This window comes from Atheta coriaria, unplaced genomic scaffold (assembly GCF_025399875.1).
Source record: "Atheta coriaria isolate IRGN ID8LTWV9N9 unplaced genomic scaffold, Caltech_Dcor_3.1 hic_scaffold_9_pilon, whole genome shotgun sequence".
NCBI lineage: Eukaryota > Metazoa > Arthropoda > Insecta > Coleoptera > Staphylinidae > Dalotia > Dalotia coriaria.
The window spans coordinates 2306343-2333082 of NW_027045451.1; the positions used below are offsets into that span (position 1 = coordinate 2306343).

Genomic DNA, 26740 nt, shown 5'->3' on the forward strand with positions numbered 1-26740 from the left:
AAGAAAGCTCAAGAAGGGGCCGCTTTTGTAAATCTTTTCGGCGAGTCCTTCTAAAATATCTAAATATTTCTCTTTTTCTAAGCACCGTACACAGAGTGTGCACCAAAAATATCACCGACAAAGTCGTAATTCGACGAACGTTGTACATTCTTACAGACTAAAGCCAAGAACACGGTCCAATTAAAGTCCTAAGCTGATTTTGACGTCAACGTTTGGCATTTGTTAAACATCTAAGCCGATTATCGCAAACAAACGAAACGATTTCGTTTACTGACGCTTTTAACGTTTTAAGATACACACATTTAAATATAAAAAATGTCAAATAATAAAATAACTGTGAATTCTTTTACGCTTTTTTAGTTTTCTGCATTTTGCTGTGTGTTATCCTCTATAAAACACAAACCGGTGTTGCATTGTCGGGTTTAGAGTAATAAATTGTTTAAAGAGTCGGTAGTTTTTCTTTTGCGCGCAAGTTTATGCATCCAAGTTTTACTCCCGGTCGCTGTCGCCGGTAGTTTTGAAACTTTGCGCCGCACAAAGTTAACAACAATATTGAACATTAGGCGAATACAAAAGTGCAAGTTTCTTGCGATTACACGAGCGCGCGCGGAACGTGAAAAGATCCTCGAAAAAACGTAAAAGAAGAATCACGCACTTCAGGTGAAAGTACGACGAGTAAAAGGTAGCTAGGTATACTCGAGATAAAAGTTAATGCAGATTTTATTCCATAAGTTTTAAATTGTTTATCGATGCATTGAAAAGAATCGACTATTTTTCAGCACTTGAAACTTGTGAGAAGTGGCAAAGTTTCGAATCATACAGCAAAATATTTATCAACTTTGATTGACGTATTAAACACGCTTAAACTGTGCATAAATATGAACAAACTAGTTGAGATATTGTAGTTGTTTTTGGAATGTTTCACACTTCACGCACATCACTTAGAAAAGTTTGTAGTTTTAATAAAACGCGCAAAATTCAAACTCGCCGAAATGAAATGCGCGCTGAATTTCGCGCATAACTTCGCGAAGATTTATTGCTTCTTTCGCTTCGCTGTGCTTACCTTCGATATTTGCAGATTTTTGCCGAAAACTTTCTTCTTGTAGTGGCTGCAACGAGTTTTCGCGATGCAACGTTGCACAAAACTTATCAAATACGCGCCCCGAACATCAATAATGCAAACCAATAAGGCAAAAAAATACCGCCGCAAAATGTAATCTGGGAAAAGCGATGATAAAATATCATACCCACTGATGCATATTAAGATTATTAAGCTTTTCCATTACAATGTTGAAATCGCATTTCACATCTTCAGATCGTCAGTGTCAGAGCTCCGCGTGTTTTTATTGTGAAATCCCGGAATGAAATATTAGAAACGACTTGGCTTTCCTTGGCAAATTTGGCAGGCGCGCGTACAAAGAAACCATTTAAAGTACGCAGAATCTATTTACTTCCCACATCATCCTCACATGTTTTGTGTATGTGGGTGTGTTATATTTAGAAAATAAGCTTTTCTTCTCGCCGGCGCGTGTGTCGTGCGAGCGCGTTCATATCTTGTATGGAAAAGTCGTAAAACAATAAGACAAGCATTATTGAACATTACTGTGAGTTTGGGGAGTCGTGCCAAGAACTGTTACATGCATGAACTCTTCGCAGAGATATTTTTCATGTGTTGGTAAGTTTTGCAAGTGAGCGCAAACAAAGCAAAAAGCATTGATAACCCATTTCGCGTCGAAATATGTCGATGGCTATCTTTTGTTCATTGAATCAGCAATAACGTCTGTTGTTGACGCTGGATATTATTTTCTTTCATTATACACGCGTAGAATACTATAGTTTATTTACTGCAGGTATTAATTTTTTATGAAATATTGATTAATTAATATTTCATAACCGCTTTTTTGTTTGATTTAATGGCAAAAGTACTGAATAGCCGAGTGCTCGGGGGTGGCCGAGCATAGTCGATGATAGTTTATTTATTAAATGGAATATCAGGTTCAGCGAAGTCGAGCGAAAAGGGACCGTGACTAGGTACACATATTAGCAATTAATATGAATTACTAGTAGTAGATGGCAGGAGATCTTTTGCCATTGACGACGTCAGCCATCAGTAATTCAGCGCCGGTTGTCTGGGTCGTCGGTGGCGGTGTGGCGGCCGTGGCGGCGGCAGCGGTGACTGAATACACAAATATTGAAGCCGGGCACGGTTAAAGTAACGCATTAATTTAGATTGAATGCGCGCCATCTCTTTGGGCTATGTTTGCGTGTGTGGACGTCGACAAAGTTTAAACTATATCCGCACACACGCACATTGGCAAATTGTCGATAATAAAAAAATCTGCTCAATATTTAATAAGTAATATTTTATGTTTGATGTGCTAATATTAAATAAAATGTGTAAATTTGTTTAATTTTGATTATGTTTTTTTATTCACCTGGTGTAGGCCATCCGCGGAAGATGAATTATGATGGAACACGTAGGCAAGGTGTAAATGTGTAAAAATGTAGCGAAGAGGAAAAAAAATGAGAATAACTGATGTGACAGATGTCCTCTTCGTGCTTGCTTGCGTTCTTTCACCACATATTGTAATTTACTTTTATTTTAATAAGATTTTATGTTTTGTTGTAGAATTCAAAAGTATCTAAAGGTACCCTGTACTTATACAGATGAATTAGAGTTTGTTTGTATGTTTGTGATGCTTTCCCCGAAAAACTAACGAACCAATTTTCTCAAATTTTGGTAAAGTGATTCTTTTGATCAAGGAAAAGCAAATAGGCTACTTTTTATCTCAGATATATAATTTAAAGAGTGTAAAATAAGAATAAAAAATATTATGGAGATTCAATCATAGTTATGGTTATAAAATTCAAACTGCGATGGCGTTAAAGTGCAAATTTAGCATTTTTTATACCATTAAATTAAAATTGAGGATATTATTGGTGAAATCACCGAGAATAAAAAACTAGTAAGTTATAAAATATTATAATAATACCTCTTTGAGAATCCTCATCATTCCCCTCCGTAAATATTATATATTCCATAAAAAATAACGAATTATTAAAACAAAATTTCGAACACTTTCGGGATAGTCCGAGCGATAAAAAGCTGGTTTTATTGCTTCAGTAGCAAAGTCTATTAAGTTATCAAAACGCAAACCGGCATGCACTTTTTGCACGAAACCATATGGAATCACCTGCACACATGCACGCACCAATCTCATGTGGCATTTGATGTTCATATAATATGCGCTTCACTTGTCCATCGCGCCGAGACTGCTACCTTTTCTTCTCGTAAAAATAAATATAAAGGGAGGACGGCGGACGCGCGGCGCATTTTACCGTAGAAAGGTTACGTTTTTACGACGCTAGTAAAACGCGCAGAAATATGGGGATTTTTGCCTTTGGAAGCTGTGCTGTTACTTCTCCAGCTCGAAACTAAAGCGTCATTTCGTCTGTCGTTTCGTCTTCGGCGTTAATGCAGTAATGAAGTGAAACGAATGGAAACACATAATTGAATGTTGGCGCTGAGTGAAAATGTTAATTTTAGTCTACGTAACTCTGTGATCACAGTCTTTGACTTGTTGTAATCTGTTTTCTTGTATAAACAAATTACAAAAAAAAATCAATCAGATTTTGAACTCACCAGCATGAAAATTATTATTTTTTTAATTTTCAGATTTTATTCCATTATCATCCAATCAACAACTATAATTGGCAACAACAGTTGATTAGGTGAGTGAAAAATATTATTTTTGACCTTGGTAGAAAGTATTTCATCCCTTAACTCATAAAACCCACGAATTCCATTGTGATTTGTGCCTTGTGACTTAATGTGGAAGTTGTCCACACCCGTAATATTTAGTGCGCGCAACTTCAAGTATCACTTAATTTCTTTAATAACCCGCACATTGTTCCAACGACGCCTTCCCTCGCCCCTTTGCCCTGGCGTACGTGTTGGAACACAGGGCAGTAAATAATATTTGTTGCGGGGCGTAGTTGTGCACGTTCCGCGCTTGGCGCGTCGACATCACGCGCTCCAAGTCGCCTCGTAAAGAACGGATGGCATGCATAAAAGTCATTATGTATTACCGGAGTACCACACAAGTATGTAACCATTTTGCCTCATTCAAATGTGCAGGCATTGCTTACTCGTTAACTTACAACATGCGCATAATATCACCACTTTAATAATGCTCGGGAATTTAAATTTTGATTTTTATTTAATTTTAAGAAATTAAATATCATTCAGAAGTAAACAAATTATAAGAGTCCAACAAACACACCTCGCTTCTTTGATATCAAATCAATTAGCCTAAAAATGCAGGGCGCGCACGCGGTAATTTGCAATTTAAAATTTTATTTACGAGTAAATCACATCCAGCCACGCAGCATCCGCAAAGCACAAATAATAAGTTAACAGGGTCCGCGCCTATACCCCGCCGCGGCGTGTACAATACCTCCGTATATTTAATTAAATCTTAATCTAGTGTAAAATCCGAGCGCGCGCCTTTGGCTCGTATAATAAAGCGGAGCGCAAAAGAAAATAAAGAAAGCGAGAAACAGAACGCAAGCAAGATGATATTGAGGATGAGGAAATATAAATATCTCGCTTCTGCTAGTGATGTTTTTAAGAAGCAGGGGCACGGACGCGGGCGCCAACCGAGGAGATATGTACGTAAAGAAATATAAAATATTGTAGATTACTTTTTCTACAAACACAAAATATACACAATGTTGTGAAAAGTTTAAAATTTCGCGCCGGTACGTGTCCGGACGCTTTAAAAACGCCATACGATAGAAATACACGTTCATTGTCGAAAGTGTCACCAGCACAGTAACAAAATTGGTTCGGCAATTTTATATAACTTTTTAAAAACGACGCCTTGCGCATCGCACATCACTTCGCGCGCGTTTATGGTGCGGTTATTAAGCAAGAAGACGCTAAAAAACATGGCGCTCATCGTCCGGGCGCATCGCAGGACGGAAACCGAAAGCAAAGAGAAGCGCGAAATATTTTACGTTGGCGCGCTCCTCCTCGCTCCTGCGAAATTAGATGCAATTTACAATAAATTCATACTTAGGCCATTATGTTCGCGTTTCGGCGGCGATAAAAATTTTTGCGCCAGCGGAAGAAACGCACATACGCGCAACAAACAGGCAAAGAGAGAAAAAGCAGCAGCCATTGCTGTGCGGTAGCGCTCGCAGCGAGGGTTTCGTTAACTAACGCGCTCGGAAAAATTTAACAAAGTACGTGTAAGCAAAACAAAACAGGCGAATGTGTTGCAGCGGCAAGCACTCTCTTGGATTATTGTTATTACGCCACCTTCATCCTTCTTCAGCGCGCTGCTTGCGCGCAAATGAAAAATGTTATCTTATATTCGGCAACACTCAAGTACGTGCATTATTTAATGAGTTGAAGCGATAAATTATAAACGAAAAAAGTAATTGCGAATTTAACTGAGAGATTAATTCTCGATGCGCTGCAAGATTATCACGTGATTAATAATGTAGAGCGAATAAATAATTGAAAAAAATCATTATGCAGTTAATTGTGTGCCTCTGGGACAGCGCACAATTTGTGTAATCTCCCATTGAAATGAAAAACCATTTCATTTCCATCGGCGTTAATTTGTCATTTGCAAAATAATACGCGTACATTTATTGTATGGATTTGTAATTGGTTATTTGCATGTAAAACCTATTACATTGTTTTATACTGCAAGTTTTTAAAATTTAATTTCTTTACAAAAAACAATTTTTACCAAAATTTAATTTCAAAGACCTGAAAAAGGAATTAAAAGTAAACATACGCAATTATTTCGTATTTAATTGAAATCAAGTCCAGGAAATACAAAATGGTGAGCATTTGTCATGTGGAAATGTGCCAGACACGCATTGCGAGCATGAATGCCCAATCTTTGATGTCTACCTATGTTCGTTTTTCTTATATTGTGAAAATGCCCATCCGCTTGTGTTTTCAATTCATTTTTTCTTCGTTGTGCGATGCTATATGCTTCATTCGGTCGAATGGGGGAGCGCGTTCGACAGTTACAAATATGCGTGTCGTTAAGGTTGAACGCAATATTTGATCTGTCCATGCCACGATGTTTAATCATATTTTTCTCTATGGCCAAACTAATCCATTGCGGAAAAATGAGCGAGCGCTCCGAAATCTTTCATTTCGCGAGCGTGTATGCGTCCGCAACATAATCATCATAACAATAAAGGAATACATTTATGTTTCTTGCAAACGTTGAAAGTGAAAGCGAGAGTGGAAACATATTGATATGAAGACAACTATGAGAACCAATTTGTGGGAGTAAAACTTTGACTCGTTTCGCGGTATTCTATTGCCAATATTCGGAAGCAATTATATCAAAGACAATCATTGATAAATCTCTGACAAGAATTTTATTGGAAATAAAAAAAATAGTGCCAGCTGAGAATTTTTTTTGGTGAAAAATCACGGAATAATTCGATTTGGATATAAAATTTTATTTACATTGAATAACGTATGCAAATTTATAATATTCAAACGCGGCGAAGAATAATGACCATCCACGGCATGTATGTTTCAATTTTAATTCGCCTAGCAAGAGCAGCCAATTTTAATTCAATTAAAAGTTAATGCCGGCAGCGCCGGCGTCGAATTCACATTTTCCAGCACGACCTGCGCGCATGTAATCGGTTTATTGTCGAAATGAATCTGCTTGTGTAATATTCTCGTTGCAAAAGAAGGGATTCGACAAAATATGAATGCTGTGTGGTACTCGCGCATATTAGCATACACCAAGTGACGCTAATTCGAGCAGAATACAAATTTTAATATAATTTTATATTTTAACGAAATGAAATTAAACTTCGTGTCAACAAAAAAAAACGTAAATGTAACTTTTAAAACCTTTTAAACATTATTATCATTAATAATAATTTTTCCTGTTTTAATTCACATTATGACATAAGACCATGTTCTTCTCGTGCATGAGAAAACAAAACACAGCATTTAAAGCATAATCTTGTTTTGTTAATGCGCAAAATGTTTTGGTTTATTGCTGTTCGTGCGTCACATCGTTCCAGCGTTGTATTCGAATGAAAGCAGGCACATCATGTTGTCTTAATGAAATTATAATGCCTTGGAGACAATCGTTAAGGCCATTTGTTGATCTTCTCAGAATGCTAGCAATTGTAAACGAACAAGAATCAAGTTAAAAAATAACTAGATAGATGTAGAATGGTATAAAATATTGTTACTAACAAATGTTAACCAAATTATATCATTTCTTCTTGGGCCTGCAGGCGGTTAGACATTTTTTCGTGATATGTCATTAGACGGGTATGTCACAAATGTAAAAAAAAAAAGAAAATAATCAAGAAATAAAACATATTTTCGTTAAAAGACCAAAAAAGTAGATTTATACTTCCTACGGCTGAGTCTACTCGAGTTTTCCTGATTAAACTCGATCGGGGATTCACATATACTCGTATTAACAGATTTTGAATTTCATATATTGCACAACTCAAGTTTTTACAAATAAATCCATAATTTTGGTGATTTTCATTGTTCAGATAAATTCGGATGATATTATTATTGACGGCTACCAAATCGAATGGAAGTAGAGGTCTCGTATTCGATTGCATAGTCAGGGTTCGTACTACCCTCATGAGCGCTCGCCAAGGCGCACAATCATAATGCATGAACTGCGAACACAATGCCGCGGCAAGTGGCAACTCAATAACTATGCATTTTGATCCTACTTACGCCTGTTGTTTCGTACTTATCCACCGCAACCACGCGCGGTGAGCATTTGCGCGCCCAATGACGAGAACTGCAGTGGCAGCAGTTTCGACAGGGCCGAAATTTGTTCAAGTACCAGCCCCATATATTCAGCCCTATTCATCATGAACAGATTTCGGCAATGAAGGAACTAACTGTGTTGAACTATTCGAATATTACGCGTCTTTACAGAGTTTTTTTGCGTTTTGTTCGAGATATTGCACGGTTAATGTATTGCTCATTGCGTCAGGAAAGTCTAGGATTTCGCAAGAGTCGTAAATTCGTGGAAATCTTATTCGGCTTACCTTCAGCCAACATGCGCCGAGCGGCTTAACTTAGATTTGACTGCCTGCAAACAAAAATATGCAGAATAAACAAATTGCATGCGGTGTGCATGTGCATGATTACAGTTTCAATACAGGTGGAATAAATAAAACAACGTTGTTATTATTAAGGAAAACAAAAACTGTTTGGAGCTGCTTTTCTTCCAATGAACAGGAAAATTGATGAACCTTTGCTGTCTGCACGCTGCACCTGATCACACTTCTTGTTGCTGTTCGGTTATGCACCATGTGTGCAGCATAAATATAGCGCTAGCGGACAGGCAACTAGAGACTACCCCCAAACCGCCACCCCTTTCCTTACTAACTGGCACAGCAACGCGAAGATTGGGCGGGCAAAACTGCACGCCGTGAAATTGCTGTGCTATGTGGAGCACTCGGCCATAGTCAGTCGTATTAGAACTCTAGTCAGTTTCGATGAGGCTGACAATTACATAATTAATTAACTCATGTCTGAAATCAATGAATCATTTCATTTCGGTTAAGTACAATCGAATATACACGGAAATGCACTTAGGAAACATTAAAATTGCATTAATTTCTTAGTCATTATTAGTTATTAATAAATTATTATTGAATCCAATTCATTTATTAATTAATCAGGTAGGCTACCTGTGACCCAAATTAGACGACCGGCACGATCGGACACAATTAGGATATATTCACAATTCCAAAAAAGGGCAAAAAAAGAAAAATTGTGTTCACAGCACCGTATGAGAGTAGTGGTAGAAGTGACTCGTGTTCAGGGCACCGGACAAGGGCTGCGGTAGAAGTGACTCGGGCTGAGGGCACCCTACAAGGGCTGCGGTAGAAGTGACTCGTATTGAAGGCACCGTACAAGGGCAGCGGTAGATGTGATTCGTGTTCACAGCACTGTATGAGGGTAGCGGTAAAAGTGACTCGTGTTCTGGGCACCGTACAAGGGCTGCGGTAAAAGTGACTCGTATTCAGGGCACCGTACAAGGGCAGCGGTAGATGTGACTCGTATTCACAGCATCGTATGAGGGTAGCGGTTGAAGTGACTCGTGTTCAGAGTACCGTACGAAGGAAGCAGTAGGAGTGACACTGCTGATCCCCATTTACCCATTTTTTCTTAAGAATTAAAATTTCATCCCTTAAATTTCCAATTTAACAAACTTATTTAATAGAGAATTGTCCGTATATCAAGAATCTACGATTCGTTCCTTTTTATCTCTTTTAGTATACGAGATATTCGCGATTGAATAAAATGGTCAAAAATTGAAAAATGTCACTTTTTAGCACTTTTAGTCGCGTTTTTCTACCTTTTACTGTAGGAAATATAATTATTTTGTATTTTTATCTGATAGAGAATTTTCCATTCTTTCATAATCAGCAATTCGTTGGTTCGTATTGCATTTAGTTTAGGAGATATTAATTATCAAAACACGTCGAAAAGAAGTATCAACCACCCCCCCTTGACAATTTTTTCTTAAGAATTAAAATTTCATCTCTCAGATTCCCGCTTTAACTAGCCTATCTTATAGAAAATATTCCGTAGATTAAAACGCTGCGATCAGATCCTATTTATCTCTTTTAGTTTACGAGATATTCGCGATTGAAAAAAATGGGCAAAAATTGAAAAATGTCACTTTTTAGCACTTTCAGTCGCGTTTTTCGACCTTTTACTGTAGGAAATATAATTATTTTATGTTTTGCTCTGATAGAGAATTGTCCAATCTTTCATAATCAACAAATAGTTGGTAGCTATCTCTTTTAATTTAAGGGATATTAATTTTTGAAAATCGTGGAAAAAAAGTATCAAGCACCCCCCCTTGGCAATTTTTTCTTAAGAATGAAAATTTCATCTCTCAGATTTCCGTTTTAACTGTCCTATCTTATAGAGAATAGTCCGTAGATTAAAACGCTGCGATCGGATCTTATTTATCTGTTTTAGTTTACGAGATATTCGCGATTGAAAAAAATGGTCAAAAATTGAAAAATGTCACTTTTTAGCACTTTCAGTCGCGTTTTTCGACCTTTTACTGTAGGAAATATAATTATTTTATGTTTTGATCTGATAGAGAATTGTCCAATCTTTCATAATCAACAATTAGTTGGTAGCTACCTCTTTAGGTTTAAGGGATATTAATTTTTGAAAATCGTCGAAAAAAAGTATCAAGCACCCCCCCTTGGCAAATTTTTCTTAAGAATGAAAATTTTATCTCTCAGATTTCCGTTTTAACTGTCCTATCTTATAGAGAATAGTCCGTAGATTAAGACGCTGCGATCAGATCTTATTTATCTGTTTTAGTTTACGAGATATTCGCGATTGAATAAAATGGGCAAAATTTGAAAAATGTCACTTTATAGCACTTTCAGTCGCGTTTTTCGACTTTTTACTGTAGGAAATATAATTATTTTATGTTTTGATCTGATAGAGAATTGTCCAATCTTTCATAATCAACAATTAGTTGGTAGCTATCTCTTTTAGTTTAAGAGATATTAATTTTTGAAAATCGTGGAAAAAAAGTATCAAGCACCCCCCCTTGGCAAATTTTTCTTAAGAATGAAAATTTCATCTCTCAGATTTCCGTTTTAACTGTCCTATCTTATAGAGAATAGTCCGTAGATTAAGACGCTGCGATCAGATCTTATTTATCTGTTTTAGTTTACGAGATATTCGCGATTAAGTAAAATGGGCAAAAATTGAAAAATGTCACTTTTTAGCACTTTCAGTCGCGTTTTTCGACCTTTTACTGTAGGAAATATAATTATTTTATGTTTTAATCTGATAGAGAATTGTCCAATCTTTCATAATCAACAATTAGTTGGTAGCTATCTCTTTTAGTTTAAGAGATATTAATTTTTGAAAATCGTGGAAAAAAAGTATCAAGCACCCCCCCTTGGCAATTTTTTCTTAAGAATGAAAATTTCATCTCTCAGATTTCCGTTTTAACTGTCCTATCTTATAGAGAATAGTCCGTAGATTAAGACGCTGCGATCAGATCTTATTTATCTGTTTTAGTTTACGAGATATTCGCGATTGAGTAAAATGGGCAAAAATTGAAAAATGTCACTTTTTAGCACTTTTAGTCGCGTTTTTCGACCTTTTACTGTAGGAAATATAATTATTTTATATTTTGCTCTGATAGAGAATTGTCCAATCTTTCATAATCAACAATTAGTTGGTAGCTATCTCTTTTAGTTTAAGAGATATTAATTTTTGAAAATCGTGGAAAAGAAGTATAAAGCACCCCCCCTTGGCAATTTTTTCTTAAGAATGAAAATTTCATCTCTCAGATTTGCGTTTTAACTGTCCTATCTTATAGAGAATAGTGCGTAGATTAAGACGCTGCGATCAGATCTTATTTATCTGTTTTAGTTTACGAGATATTCGCGATTGAATAAAATGGGCAAAAATTGAAAAATGTCACTTTTTAGCACTTTTAGTCGAGTTTTTCGACCTTTTACTGTAGTAAATATAATTATTTTGTATTTTTATCTGATAGAGAATTTTCCGATCATTCATAATCAGCAATTTTTTGGTTGCTATCGCTTTTAGTCTAAGATATATTAATTATCAAAAATCGTCGAAAAAAAGTATCAAGCAGCCCCCCTTGACAATTTTTTCTTAAGAATTAAAATTTCATCTCTTAGATTTCCAACTGAACTATCTTTTTTTGTAGAGAATTGTCCATAAGAAAAAGACTCACCGATTCGTTCCTTTCCATTATAATACGTCCTAGACTCCTGACGATGTGTTAATTTTGCGAAAAAGTTGATTATGGAAATATCACTTTGCCATCTTGTACCAATCACTACATCTTGTGCTCATGTGATTCTTAAGAGTTCCTTAATACCATACGCATCTTCCCGACCCTTTCAATCTTCTACAAGTGTTTTATAAATTATTGATTATAGTAGTCTAAATTGTGGAGCAAGTATCTGTCAAATTCATAGATGACACTTGGATACACTAAAAATCATAAAATGGTGTTATACGGCATATTTTTTATTTATCCACAAACGTGCGCACAAGAATAGTTTTGTATACAATGCTGTTATCTGCGATTCGGTGTCAACAATGTTTTTAACGCATGTGTCCCGCGCGCTGTCTCCGCATCAACTTGCTGCATGCAGTGAAGTCTAGTTTAGTTTAGATCACAGGTAATGTGCCTATTGCAAATTCGCGCACAAGGTCGCGTGCCTTCGACGCGCCGTCTTTGCACACCTCTTGCTTTCTTATCATATACTGTCCCGTCGTTGTTTACGCAGTTTCGGCATGCACTCTCGGTGGATTGCAGTCAGTTACGTGCCGGTCGCTGGTTAATCCAATCGTGTTTGGAGAGACTTACTATATCTTTTATTCGGACTTCAATATTCTAAATTTGTGTTATACGTGAAGATCAATCGCCTATTTATTTGTACTTTGCAACTATAGTCATTTGTTTAATGTTCGGAAATGCCTGTTTTTGGTCGCGTTTGTTAGGTATATTACAAGTCACGTGATAGTGGATTTGATAACATTTTTCACTCGGCGTTGTGTTTTGTGTCAGTTGATTCTCATCATTAAGAAAGATCCATCAGGCTCGTGTAAGTAATTTTTAACCAAACAGCACAGATTGTTTATTTTGTGTTGATTGTTAATTATATCATAATTCAATTGTATGAAACATTTTTGTTTTAATTTATGTTTTTGTTTAGTTACAGCACTCGTTGTGCCTGGCAGTCCGATAAGCTGTACACACTGGTAAGTTTATAAATTAATTATATTTTTCGGTCAAGTTTTCATTTGCTGTTTATAAAGAAGTTTACTATTAAAAAAAACGCGCTGGCACTCGACGGCCCTCTTAATGATATTCTCTTGGAAAGTGCAAGTTTCACCATCAGTGTTGCATTGGAACAAACTGCGCATGCGCCCCGTGCTCACTTAAAATTCAAATAATTTTTTTCTTGTAGTATTTTCATACAGGTGACCAAAAAATATACTTTATATATATTATGACATATATTCAGATAAATCACCTACAGTAAATAACACGTAAGAATAAAGTAATATGTGAAATGGCTGAGAAAATTAAAACGACGCATATGTATTTTTCATGCATCATGAATGAGCGACGACGCGGCGACGGCGACGGCGACGTAACGAGAACCGAACGAAGCGCAAAAAAACGCGAAACCTTTATACCAGTCCAACGATGCGCGCACCAAATACGCCGAAATATACGAGTTTAGCAGCGTCAAAAAAATCAACATTTTGTGTCGCCCGTCGTCCTTCGCTGCTGTCACCCCGCATGCGTCATTTAATTTCTTTCATTTCTTCCGACTCCCATTGCGCTGCGTTTGCGAGCCCAAAATGTAATGAATAAAATTAACCAGAGGGCAAATGCGCAAACTTTTCGATTACATATTAACAATAATTAGCGCGTGCGTTTAGATTTATATAATACAACCGCACAATTATTATTCTCTCGGCTGTGTTTGGTTCACATTTGCGTTTTACATTATACGCGTTTCAATTATATTTCGTTGGCGTATTAATTTACGCCGCCGAACGGAGAAAATGTTTACGCGGAATTGCGAAGAATGCGCCGCCGAAAATAACGACATTTCAAGATGCTAATGAGAAAAATGTCCTATCTACCTCTTCTATCTAAATTAATATTAAGGCCAATTTACTGTATAGAGTTAATTACGCCGTGCGCGCCCGCTGCATCTTTTTTCATCTTGTGCCTCTTCCTCCATACTCCACTTCATATCTATACACCCCTCGCAAAACAGCAAATGAGAGGCCCGGTGTGCAATAAAAACTTTACCTTCGCCAAGAAAATGAATAAAAGGTTCCCGGCTGGAATGTGTTAGTTTTTCAAGTGTGTGAATCATATGCTGCATACAGATGTCTGACTACGGACTTTTAGTAATAACAATGAGGGTTAACGCAAAGGGGTTGTGTTAGTGTGGCTATCATGCAGACAATAACCGTAATCATAAGCGCAATGATAGGAAAGTGCTCACATTCTAACATAAAAACGGAACAATTGAATGAACACACCTAGGTGTGTAATAGTGTAATAACAAGAAGAACGATAATCATGTCGTAATGTTTATCTCATTATCATTTTCATTAACTTGTAAAAAATGAAATTTCTTCTTTTCTCAAAAGTTAAAATTCTTACTTTTATATTTGACGTAAAATGTAGGTAATTATTCTAATATTTTTTGGTATTTTAAAGTTTAAACGAAAAACTGCTTGTGAATTATGAAGACTGCGGCGTGTAATTCACAAAAGTTAAACACAATATTTCATTTTTTATGTGCCGAACACAGCGCGTTTGCGGAGGCGGCCGTTACGCACCTCAAAAATGCTCGCGTTTTATGCGTGCCCACAACACTCATAATAATAACACCATTAGAATGTGTAACTTTTGAAGAACATAAAAAAGAAAATTATCTCCACGCACTCTCGCTTTGTTTGCATCAAATGTTTACAACAATAAAATAATATCTCATTATTTGCGAAAGTTTCCTAATGTAAATTTAGCGTCCGCGTTGAAACGGAAGCGAAATAAAACGAAAATTTGCAACAAATACAAGAAATTCAGCACTTGTTGTAAACTGCGCGCAGCGATAGTAAAAGTTTTCTTACTGTTTACAATTAGTTTAACTGTGGCGCACGACGATATAAAAGTAGATTTCGACGTATGTACGGCATGTATGCAAGTACATCGTGTTAATAAAACATGTGTGTTGTTTCGGCAGTGGAAAATGGTCGACGAAAAAGTTTGCAGCGTCGGCGTTGTGCGGTAGTGCGCTTGTTTCATGCGCTTTTGTTTGTTATTCATTTACTGTTGTTCGCGCACAGTTGCGGAACGAATTTACACTTTGCACATTCCATGTAATCTGCGCGCGGCCACGCCAGCCGGACGCACATTATTTATTATTGAATTATGATCCCTTTCATGAAACATTAAAAATGTGAAATGGTGGCGCATCCTTTCGGGGACATTTATTCGATGTTCTAATAATTTCTGTTGAGAATTTATAAAATTATCAACATTTAAATCAAAATTTATTAGAAAATTTCGTAAATAATTTAAGTTTTGGTCTAAAAATGACTCTACACTGTCTAAAAACGTGATATTCATAAACTGACACTTTAGTATTATGCGATGCGACCTTTCACATCTAACCATGACCAAAAATATTTCCCAAACGCGTTGTGTTTGCAATTAATGCTGAAATTTTAACTCTCGCCACGTTGAGTCCATATTCCAAGCACTCACGATCAATGAGTTTAGACAAAACTATGAATGCTGAAACATTTTTCGCACATACTTCTTTGTCCAGCCGAGGGATGTTTACAATAATTGTTTCGAATGCAAACGAGCACTGTCATAAATATGCAAGGCATGCGAGTTAATGAAAAGCAAACACACACGCGCATCCGCAGTGCAAACGGTCACGCACAAAGTGCAAACTGAAACGACAAGTTAGAGCACAAAAAGATTGCCGTTCGCTTATGCATAGTCTGTTTTTTATTGCAAATCTGCAAAATAGCGCACATAATATGCTCCATGTTCTATCATCGTGTGGAAATAATTTCTCACTGCGGCCATTGAACGAACGCGCAAAAAATACAAATACGAAATTGAAATTGAATTTGAATATTCAAATACGTTGTGTATTTGTATGCAATGCAATGCAACTCAAACTCGGTTATTGCAACTTTCAATATCCTGTCCTCGCAACTCTATAAATGATTAATTATTTTTTGAAATGAAATGAAATGTGTGTTCGTGTTGTTTGCGTTTCATATTCATTTATTTGTTGAGTTGGAGAGATATTGAACTGTAAATATTTTGTTATTACCTTTAATTAATCATGTTTGCGTTTGAATTATTCATTGGTAATTTTAACGACAATCACTAATTAAAACTGAATGCAATCATTTAACGGAAATTCTTTGAATAATTTCGAATTTATAATATTTCATCAAAAGCTACATCGCTATAGGCAACTTATTATCCATCGAATTCAGCCGAAACAAAATATTTATGTAACTTTAGCAGTTTCCGCCCAAAATATAATCAAATTTATATGGAAAATGATTAAATTATCACCCTCAACATCAAAGCACACCCCAAGTTTCAAATTCAACGGGATACATGGGGTACATTTACTGATTTTAGGTATATTGCGTGCTCGCGTGGCGAGAAATAAAAAAATATAAGATAAGCAATCGCATTCGTTTTCGTTCCCCCTCACCGATTCAGAAAGAATTATTACTTTTTAATATCCTCCCTCGCATCTGATTTTATGCGCTCGTTATTTCCTTAATTCAACTTTTTCTGCTTTACACCTGTAAACGCCGATAGGAGCAGGAAGTTAAAAGCATACATTATCAGTTACCACGTGCAATGCGCACGTGCGTGTGCAAACTGGAAGAGAAAATCAAAAAGATGATGATTAACACGTTTTCTTGTTGGAATGCTTTATTAATACTAAATGTATGTGACATAACAAATACTGAGCAAACAAATCGATACTGTTGCAAAACGTAAAGACAACAACTACCAATTATAACATATTAATATCTAATTTAGATAAATACATAGATCAGGAATGTGCAAACGTGTAAAATAATTTGTGGAGTATATAAGTATCAGTTATAATGACTCCCATCTGATAGGATTAAAGTAGGGGTGCGATTTTACCTGTTCGGATCCACCTGAACCCAGACGAATATTCGGCTCATAGATGAGTAGCTGCTTGATGAGAGATTTTGCATCCTGCGGCAGGTGTTTAGGCAGTCTCACATTCGGATAAATGTAATACCCGTCTGGATTTATTGAACTCAAAGGCTGAAAATTTTCATATTTTATTGACGTCCGCGTAAAGAACGCAAAAAGTTAATTTTTCTTACCGTTCCTACAAGTAATTCAAATAAAACAACACCCAACGTCCACCAATCTGCAGCGGGCGTGAGCATTTCAAATGTGTAAACTTCCGGTGCCATCAAATTAGATTCTCTATAAGTGTAAACACGTTTTTCTGCTATCTTACATTTATAATCCATTAATATATTATCATTATCGTCAACTTTCAGGTCGTCCAGTTTCAAATCACTGATAATAAAAATAGAACGATTATTTTTTTATATATCAACTTAAAAACGCATAAAATTACCAGCAAATGACACCACACTTGTGTAGTCGTTCAATGGCAAGAACAATTTGAGCCGCCCATTTTCGAATTTTATCCATGGGAACACAACGGCTCTGGTCATAACAACAATCATCAAACTCGTCAGATTCTTCGAGGCCGCTTGACGAGGGCATGTCAACAAACTCGAAATCATCCGATATCGATCGTTGACTTTGTAGAAATTTATGGTCTATTAACTCTTTGGTATTAACATTGGTATCTGTACTTGTATCACAATTTAAATCAGTGGAATTTGTATATTGTAATAAATATTCTGTCAGGTTAGTTGCACTAGAAGTAAATCAATATTTTATCAAAATTAGTCAATATTTACATTTCAATATTGCACTCACCTTGTGTAGTTAAACAATAAAAAAATTGCATCATCTGTATAATGCCATCGTTGCAATTTTGTCATATAAGGCACATGTTTAGGAAATATCATACAATCATTCGAGAAGCCGACCGTTTTCTGTAGAACTTTCACTACATACTTTTGATCCGTTTCAACATTCAGTACAATCATCGTATCATTATTAATCAGACCAGTTACTTTATAATTGTATAATTCGGATTGTTTTGTTTTTCGAGAGGGATTCGAAGCATTCTCCTGCAAGACACTCATTTTTACAAATGTTGTGATGGGGCAATAAATGAAAAACAGGTTGTTAAAATACCTTATCAGTTGCAGTGAGCAACTCGTCGCCGCGATAAACATATTTTTCATTTCGCAGTAAATAGGTAAGATCCTTACTTTCATTCTTCATGTGCTTATGCACGTCCATGAAGGCCATCTTGTAGTTAATGTACGCCGCCGCGTAGTTCTGTTCGTTCTCGTACTTGTTCGCAACGAGCACAAAATCCTCGGAATCGTAGCGTGAATTACGCAGTGCCGCCGCTGAAATCGCGTAATTGATCAACGATATTGGTCCAATTTCAGCGCGCAATATCAAATCATTCTCGTCGAAGTGCTGATTCATCGGCTCGAACTTTTGCAGATCAAATAGCTGCTCAAAATGTAAATTGTTCAAGTCGGAAAGCGCGACATTCGCGAACGGCTCACCGTATTGGTTCACAATCTATATGCAAACAATTTAAGTTATAAGTCAACACCTACACAAACTGATATTTTTATCTATATCAGTATGGGCAAAATATACTTACGAAACTTTTGATATCTTCATGTAAGTTTAAATAAAACAGTTTTTCGACGCGAATAAAATATTTCTCTAGTTTAAATTTAGCCATAAACTTGCGTTCGGTTATCTTATCCTCTTTGCCATATTTTAACAAGACGTAAATGCCTTGCATGTAGTGTTTCCATGCAATTTTAAACTCTTTGTGCAAGTTTTCGATCTCAGTCGCGAGTTCAAAAAACCGATCAGCATGACAAATGTACTCGGACTCAATGAGTTCGCTGCCTAATGAATTCCCAAATAATTCACAGCTGTACAACTGCAAGTCGCCGATAAACAGTTGAAATTTGATTGGATATTCATCCACTTTAGTTGAATCATCAGTCAACTATACAGAAATAGAATCAGGACATTAGTTATTCATTTAGTTTTTATCAGAGATCAAATATTTACCTGAATCATTGAACTGCTCACAGTTGATAATGAGTCTGTATCATCACTTATTGTACAATCATCATCAGAATCCCCTGTTATATCTCCTTCAGGTGTGTGACTAGTCTATAATTATTACATTTAAAAAATCTGTCACTTAATTGTGTAGAATTCTTACCTCAAAAAACTTAACAAACATATTACTAGTAAATAACTGTGAATGTAGTGAAATATATTCTAATAATCCAAGAATGAGGCCTTTTCTGTGTTGTATAACATCATCATCAAACCTAAAACCAAAAAATTTAATGTATTTATAGGTAAATGTACAAAATTATCTATTTTATGGTTATACCTTTTAAAATATGTTGATGTTGGCAAGTTGGGCACTTGGTCTTTAATCTTTAGAGATTTGTGTAGAGCCTTGATGTCTTTATGCAGTGATTTAAAGTCATTGAATCTCTTCCACACTGTGACTTTTGTAACAGCACTTGGGCAACTTTCAGGGTACAACTATAAATTAAACAAATTAAAGTATGCAATCACTATTTAAGTAGTAGCTTACCATTGATATGACTTTGTAGATTGTAAACCCCTTTTTGTGCATGGTAATGTCTGGTATATCAAACATTCTGACCCATTTTACTTCATTAGAAAACATTGTGTCAGCTATTTGCACAAATGTGTTGTTGTATGTTGTAAATTATATTATATATATTTTACATTGTAGATATTCTTCAAAATGTATTAGTTAGTTAATTATTTATTTGTACAATACGATCGTTTGTTGATTGCGTATCATTTTTAGACGTTTGTGGCGTTTGTGTTGTCACAGAACAGTAGGGCGCAATCCGAAGGCGCAATCTCCCTACAATCCCCACCGTGATTGAAGCAACGTGCTCATACTGATTGTTGAAAACATTTACATAACTCGCATGATTCCATAAGATACCATTTAATTTATAATCTTTTACTTATTTACATATTTTCACATATGAATCATACGCCTGTAACAATTATTTGAGACGCAAGTGCAGAAAACATCAATATAACCTCAAATATTTAAAAAGTCAGTTATACGATAGAATCGAAATAGAATCAAACTTTTTAACAATTAAAAATGAAATTTAGAGGCGTAATATCTGAAGCAACTGCTCTACGTGATTTTATGAGTAAGTGTTCGTATAAAACTTAATACCAAATCATGTTTGTAATAATTTATTGCAGATATTGGAGTAGGCATAACTAAACTATCAAAACACTGTATCATAAGAATTACAAGTTCAAAAGTATTCTTCATAGCTTCAGAAGATGATTCTGGTACAACACACCCTTACATTTGGTGTGTTCTACCAGTCAACTATTACTTTAGAGAGTTTGAATTTGCTGGCATGACTGAAGAACAGAATGAAATATATCTTGAGTTTGCTTCGGAGCATTTTGCACAAGCACTGTCCACCTTAAAACAAAATGGCAAACTATTGAAAATAAAATTGGCCAATAAACAAATGCCATGTTTATCATTTATAATTGAGCAGGTTATAAATAATAGTTCAAACTTTGCCTTATTATTATTTATATCATACATTTTAGGTAACTGAAGATAGTATTTTAAGTAGAGAATGTGTCCATGATATTCCTATTGATGTGATATCTAGAAAACATTGGAGTGATTACAAGGAACCAGAGTTTATTGATTTTCATGTATGTATGTTATTCTTAAAATTCATACAAACTTAAAACAGTAACATTATTAGGTGTCTATCCATCTACCAAACTTGAAATCAATCAAAAAGATTGTTGATAGAATGAAGAATGTTAACAATAGTTTGGTTGTGATGGCAAATAAAACAGGAAGGTTAACATTAAAAGTTAAATCTGATACTGTTACAGTCTCAGCACACTTTACTGATTTGATGATTGAATCTTTTGATGGTAAATATTGTCATATAAATATTAAATAATTCAACTAAATAATTTCTTATTTAGTTGGAAGTATGGCAACTGTGATGGATGACACGCAATACGAATACATATCAGCGACAATAGACGCTCGTAAGTTCATGCATTTTCTCACAGGAATGCAGTTAACTAACTGCAGAACAAAATGCAGTATAGTACAATCTCAAATGGTCAAACTACATATTGAACAGACCTCAGCTGTGTCAGTTGAATGCTTTTTAATGGAATATAATTCATGAAGTTAATAAATAATAATAAATTAATAAAACCCCACACACAATAAAAAAATAACAGTGAACATAATCAGAAATGGTAGCCAAGTCTTAATGAACCCACAGCAATTCACATATCTACATTTCCATGTGAACATAATCCAAACTTTGATCATATTCCACTGTGTGTCATTATATTCCATTAGGTTTAATGCAGTTGCCACATGTGAATGACAATTGTCACAACAGAGATTGTGCATTCTCTGCTGATAAATCCCTGAGGCTTCTTGCACTCCTGCATCCCAGCCACTAATACCATTTTTGCTCTTGTCAGGATCCAGCATTAGGTATTTAGTGGGTCGGCCAAATGCAAAGTTATCTTCACTTACATGGTAGGGTCCAGCAAAGTCCCTAATAACGCCGCTTGATAATGCAATGCCCATGTGTCCAATGAAGGGGATGAACCAAGTTAACATTGGGATTGGGGTCCATACTAAGCAAAATGGATATTTATCATTTTCCTTGTCAATTCGATATCCCATGTCTGAGCCCATTTCTGTAACTGTATCTTTAGTCATTGCTAAATGTTTATATTTATAATTTTAATCCAATAATTCCGTTTTACTTTGACTTTGCCCTGAAACGCAGATGAATTTGTTTACTGGATTTTGACAATGTAAATACAAATGAATTGTATTTACTGTGCATGCAGTACATATTCATTTGTATATTGTAGAGGGCGCAGCAGATGGCATACAGTGAACTGACTGCTGTCATTTGCCGGCTCTAGTTTGTTCGCGCCTCATTTAAAATGTTGCGCCACAGTCGGCGCTCGTGGCACGAGAGCATGTTTGAAATGCATGAACTTACACAGTTTCTCACTAACATTAATATACGGGGATGTCCGTTGTATGATTAAAAATAAAATGATGATAGACTCCTTACCACACAATCTTCCCTGAATTATTTCGAATTTCAATATTTTCTTTACAAAGTACACAAAAAATTGAATTGAAAAAAGTCACTTCTACCACTGTCCTCGTTCGGTGTCCTGAATAAAGTCCCTTCTACCGCTACCATGGCATGGTACTCTGAATAAAGTCACTTCTACCTCAACCCTCGTACGGTGCACTGAATAAAGTCACTTCTACCGCTACCCTTATAGGGTGCCCTAAATGGATGTCACTTCTACCGCCAACATCGTACGGTGCCCTGAATGGGAGTCACTTCTACCGCTACCCTCGTACGGTGCCCTGAATAAAGTCACTTCTACCGCTACCCTCGCATGGTACCCTGAATAAAGTCACTTCTACCTCAACCCTCTTACGGTGCACTGAATAAAGTCACTTTGACCGCTACCCTTATACGGTGCCCTAAATGGGTGTCACTTCGATCGCTACCTTCGTATGTTGTTTATACGAATAAGATTCAACGTCTACAATATAAAATCATTTCATTACATTATTGGACTGCATCCACAACATGAATTGTTCATAGTTCTCACTCTTGACTCTTATCGCTGTTTATGTACAAACAACTTGTTTTTTTTTTATTGGGTTGCTGCTCGTCCGGAGCGCACATCAGTGTCTGTTCTATTTCTTACTTAGTCGATCGTGTGCTGTGGCGTGGTGCGAACGCATTTATTTGAGCGGCGGTTTTCGTGATGACTTATCGCATTTTTTGTGATTTTAAGTCGGTTGATGAATTAGAATCGGTCAACAAAGATATGATTTAGATTTACCAGACAAGTGCGGCGTAAGTTATTGAGATATCGCGCGTAGAATTCGGAATTGCAAAGTACGCAGGTATTTCCCGTCGGTCGGGGGATATCTTCCGTCGGCTAAGAATCCCTAGTGGTTTTGTTTTGTGCATTCATTAAATTATTAATTTGATTAAGATTTCTGAACCCTGAATAACACTCTGAATTATAATTATTTTCTTGTCTTATCTTATAAAAAAGAGCATGATGCAGCAATATTTTTTGTTATTAATTATTTTCCTTCTTATTTTACAAATTTTATTATCTTATCTTATAAATTATTGGTTTTAGGTTTAACGCTTTAACGAGACCTTTCGGATATCTTGGACCAGCTGTGAACTGCATGCTTCTTCCGGAAGGATTCGATAGAAAATGATAATTTCCGGTAAAGCTAAAACATCTTCAACGATTTCATTTTCTATTAAATTTTGACAAGCCAAGAGGTATTTATTTAGTTTTATTTTGCAAGGTGTAGTGCTAAACTACACTTGCACACGCACTTGTACTCGTTGCGCTAGGAATTGTAGTTTTTTTTTATTATAACACGCGAATGCGGTCTTACTGTAAGGTCGCAATAATTTTATTAGATGCAGAATTTAATTCTTTATTTCCCTGTATTGAAATTTATTGCGGGAAAATTCCGTAACGCGAGTTATAATAATAGTTGTGTGTATACGCACTTGTACGCGTTGCGTTAGGAATTGTAGTTTTTTTTATTATAACACGCAAACGCGGTCTTACTGTAAGGTCGCAATTATTTTCTTAGATGCGGAATTTAATTTTGTATCTCCCTGAATCGAAATTTATTGCGAGAAAATTCCATAACGCGAGTTATATTGATACTTGTGTGTATAAGCACTTCTACTCGTTGCGCTAGGAATTGTAGTTTTCTTGTTATAACTCGCGAACGCGGTCTCGAAATTAGTTCGGAATAATTTTTGCCGATGCAGATTTTAATTCTTTATTTCCCTGTATCGAAATTTATTGCGGGAAAATTCCGTAACGCGAGTTATAATGATAGTTGTGTGTATACGCACTTCTACTCGTTGCGCTAGGAATTGTAGTTTTCTTGCTATAACTCGCGAACGCGGTCTCAAAATTAGTGCGGAATAATTTTTCCAGATGCAGAATTTAATTCTTTATATCCCTGTATCGAAATTTATTGCGGAAAAATTCCGTAACGCGAGTTATAATAATAGTTGTGTGTATACGCACTAGTACACGTTGCGTTAGGAATTGTAGTTTTCTTGTTATAACTCGCGAACGCGGTCCCAAAATTCGTTCGGAATTATTTTTCCCGATGCGGAATTTAAGTCTTTATTTCCCTGTATCGAAATTTATTGCGAGAAAATTCCGCAACGCAAGTTATAATGATAGTTGTGTGTATACGCACTTGTATTCGTTGCGCTAGGAATTGTAGTTTTCTTGCTATAACTTGCGAACTCGGTCTCAAAATTAGTGCGGAATAATTTTTCGAGATGCAAAATTTAATTCTTTATTTCCCTGTATCAAAATTTATTGCGAGAAAATTCCATAACGCAAGTTATAATGATAGTTGTGTGTATACGCATTTGTACTTGTTGCGCTAAGAATTGTAGTTTTCTGGTTATAACTCGCGAACGCGGTCTCAAAGTTAGTTTAGAATAATTTTCGCAGATGCGGAATTTAATTCTTTATTTCTCTCTATCAAAATCTATTGCGAGAAAATTCCGTAACGCGAGTTATAATTAGAGTCCGACCGAAAGTGAATTTTAGCCGAAACCGAAACCGAAACCGAAATTTCGGCCCTGCAATCAGTTTCGGCCGAAACCGAAACCGAAACCGAAACTAATTTACATAAACATATTTTTCTACTTTTACCTACACATCGCCAGTTTTTCCACGTTTTTTAGATACATAATCCATTTCGGGAGTAAAGTCCTCGTTTAGTCACTTGATACTTAATGTAGTATTAATATGAGCGAACTAAGATGGCAAGTAACGACCGCCATTAGCCGCGAAGTTAGCCGAGCGACGCACGACAATTCACGAAAAGTGAGTTTCGGTGCGGCCGAAAGTTTCGGCCATTTTTGGCCGAAACCGAAACTGAAGCCGAAACTCGAATTCTTGGCCGAAACTGGCCGAAACCGAAACCGAAACCGAAATTTCGGTCGGTCTCTAGTTATAATGATAGTTGTGTGTTACGCATTTGTGTACTCGTACTTGTACACTTGTACTAGTGTATGTCGGTTATTTCAACATTGTGAAATTTTAGTTTGGTCTTCTCAACTACGGGTTTACCACTACGTTTGTTATAAACAACTTTTTTGTTCGACTGACGCGTATTATCGCGACGTACCTGCATTGTACCTAGCAACGCGCAGCGCACACGGCAGTCGTTACACCGCGTGGTCCGCAGTCGTGTCCCTCTAATCGCCACGCGTTTTGAGGTTTTAATTGGATTAATCGACGTGTATTCTTTCGGCCATCATCAAAATATTCGGGACGGGCATGTGCGGCTGTTTTGTTTAATGATTTGTCGCGGTTAGAATCTTCTTAACTAAGAAATAAGTGTTTGTCAATCCCTACGCGAGTTTTTAGTTGGTAGAATATATTACAGGATATAGAATTTCCTCATCAATGCAAAGGTACGTGTGTAATAAATTTTTTTCACGGAAACTTAAGGCGGTGTAACTTAAACTGATTATTCCATTTGAGGGATATTAATTTTGCTTGTATTATCTTGCAAATTACAAACACGTGGTTCCATTCCTATCAGAATTATTACTCCCGTTTCCGAAAATAACATGCATGATTTAATTATTACCATGACGGTTTTAAAAATAATCAGTAGATTATTAAAATGACAATATTCATGTGGTCGATCGCGCTCAGTTTGCCGTCGGCCGTCGGCTCGGTCATCCTTTCGCTGAACACGTGAACGAGCATCATTAAATTAAGAAGTCTCTTGTTGACGTAATAAAATCTTGTACGGTGAATAGTTCTTCGTTTTTGTAGTCTCCGTATATCTTAATATTTACAAAGAATTGCCTAGGTATTTTTATCGCATTTAAAGACAGTAATGCCACGCGCCGTCGCTTGTCGTCTGTTGATTTAGATGTTTTCCACCGGTTATTCTATCAATTTATGATGATGTTTTACCCGTCGTTTTAATTAATTAATAAGTATATATTCACAATATATTAAAATGTAATTGTTTTCTTTTCTAGCACCTTTTTGCTTAATTTCCCGATCATTTTCGGGTGAAATCTTTTAATTTATATTAAAATAATGTTGTTTCCATATAAATTTCCCGTGTCATGATGTGAATATTGATTACCTTTGTAGTTTCGAAAATTTTCTTTTTGTAAAACCCTGTATATTAATTTTCCTAACCGCAGATTGTCTTTATTTGTGAGTTCTGAATGTTCATTGTTTTGAACTTGGGATTTTCTTTCTGGTACACCCTGTATATTAGTTTTCTTTTGTGTCCGTGAAAATTTTGCTTCAACTGTTGTTTTTAGGATTTTCCATTTTGCACTTTGAATTTTCTTTCTGAAACACCCTGTATATTAGTTTCCCCGATCGTCTAGAGAAAAGGAGCGACGTTTGTAGTGATAGTGATAGTTTTTGGTTTGCGTTGTAAATTTTCTGTTTGTAACACCCTGTATATTTGTTTTCATTTTCAATCACATAGAAAATAGGCCATTTGTTAATTTCATCATCAAGGTAGAACTTTACAAAGTAGTACTTGTTTCCATGTGCGCGACTATTCAGGTCGTAAGTCCTGCATCAATATGGCGGCACGTATTCTGTTGACTTGTAAAATAGGGGAAGGGGGGGCAAAGTGGGCCCCTGGGGGCAAAGTGGGCCCCCTGAAATTCAGGAGGCTTAAAAAATTGAGGGTCAAAGTGGGCCCTCTAAAATTTTTGATATATAAGATGAAGTTGCAAGAACAACTTATCCACAACAAATTC

General features: G+C 36.1%; 3 protein-coding genes and 1 long non-coding RNA gene across 7 annotated transcripts in view; 2 read left to right on the forward strand and 2 right to left on the reverse strand.

The window, feature by feature from the left end:
* The window catches only part of LOC135798957 (uncharacterized), a 112870-nt gene extending 89640 nt beyond the window's left edge, over positions 1-23230 (forward strand). The window contains exons 7-9 of one of the 2 annotated variants that reach the window (XR_010549820.1): positions 3677-3732; positions 12781-12826; positions 23076-23230. This is a non-coding gene — a long non-coding RNA (uncharacterized lncRNA). Of the gene's footprint in view, positions 1-3676; positions 3733-12413; positions 12670-12780; positions 12827-23075 lie in introns of those variants that run through there. The other variant, XR_010549819.1, reaches the window with a different exon arrangement.
* LOC135798722 (ribosomal protein S6 kinase delta-1) lies at positions 16554-19550 on the reverse strand. The gene is made up of 10 exons (XM_065311637.1): positions 19417-19550; positions 19207-19364; positions 19030-19141; positions 18873-18977; positions 18448-18807; positions 17961-18362; positions 17637-17893; positions 17266-17574; positions 17003-17204; positions 16554-16940 (listed from the first exon to the last, which is right to left on the reverse strand). The coding sequence occupies exons 1-10, from the start codon at positions 19510-19512 to the stop codon at positions 16746-16748; spliced, it is 2196 nt and encodes a 731-aa protein (XP_065167709.1). The 5' UTR covers positions 19513-19550; the 3' UTR covers positions 16554-16745.
* On the forward strand, positions 19881-21081 carry Hus1-like (Hus1-like checkpoint clamp component). The gene is made up of 5 exons (XM_065311638.1): positions 19881-20023; positions 20079-20389; positions 20445-20555; positions 20609-20786; positions 20841-21081. The coding sequence occupies exons 1-5, from the start codon at positions 19972-19974 to the stop codon at positions 21050-21052; spliced, it is 864 nt and encodes a 287-aa protein (XP_065167710.1). The 5' UTR covers positions 19881-19971; the 3' UTR covers positions 21053-21081.
* Positions 21017-21803, reverse strand: LOC135798724 (transmembrane protein 222). Of its 3 annotated transcripts, none has more exons than XM_065311641.1 (2): positions 21651-21803; positions 21017-21587 (listed from the first exon to the last, which is right to left on the reverse strand). In XM_065311641.1, exon 2 carries the CDS (start codon positions 21577-21579, stop codon positions 21073-21075), a length of 507 nt encoding a protein of 168 aa, XP_065167713.1. In that variant the 5' UTR covers positions 21580-21587; positions 21651-21803; the 3' UTR covers positions 21017-21072. The 3 variants fall into 3 exon arrangements, with proteins under 3 accessions (XP_065167713.1, XP_065167714.1, XP_065167712.1); XM_065311642.1 differs by having other exon boundaries at positions 21017-21581; positions 21651-21798; XM_065311640.1 differs by having other exon boundaries at positions 21017-21772.
* Positions 23231-26740: the final 3510 nt, after the last annotated feature.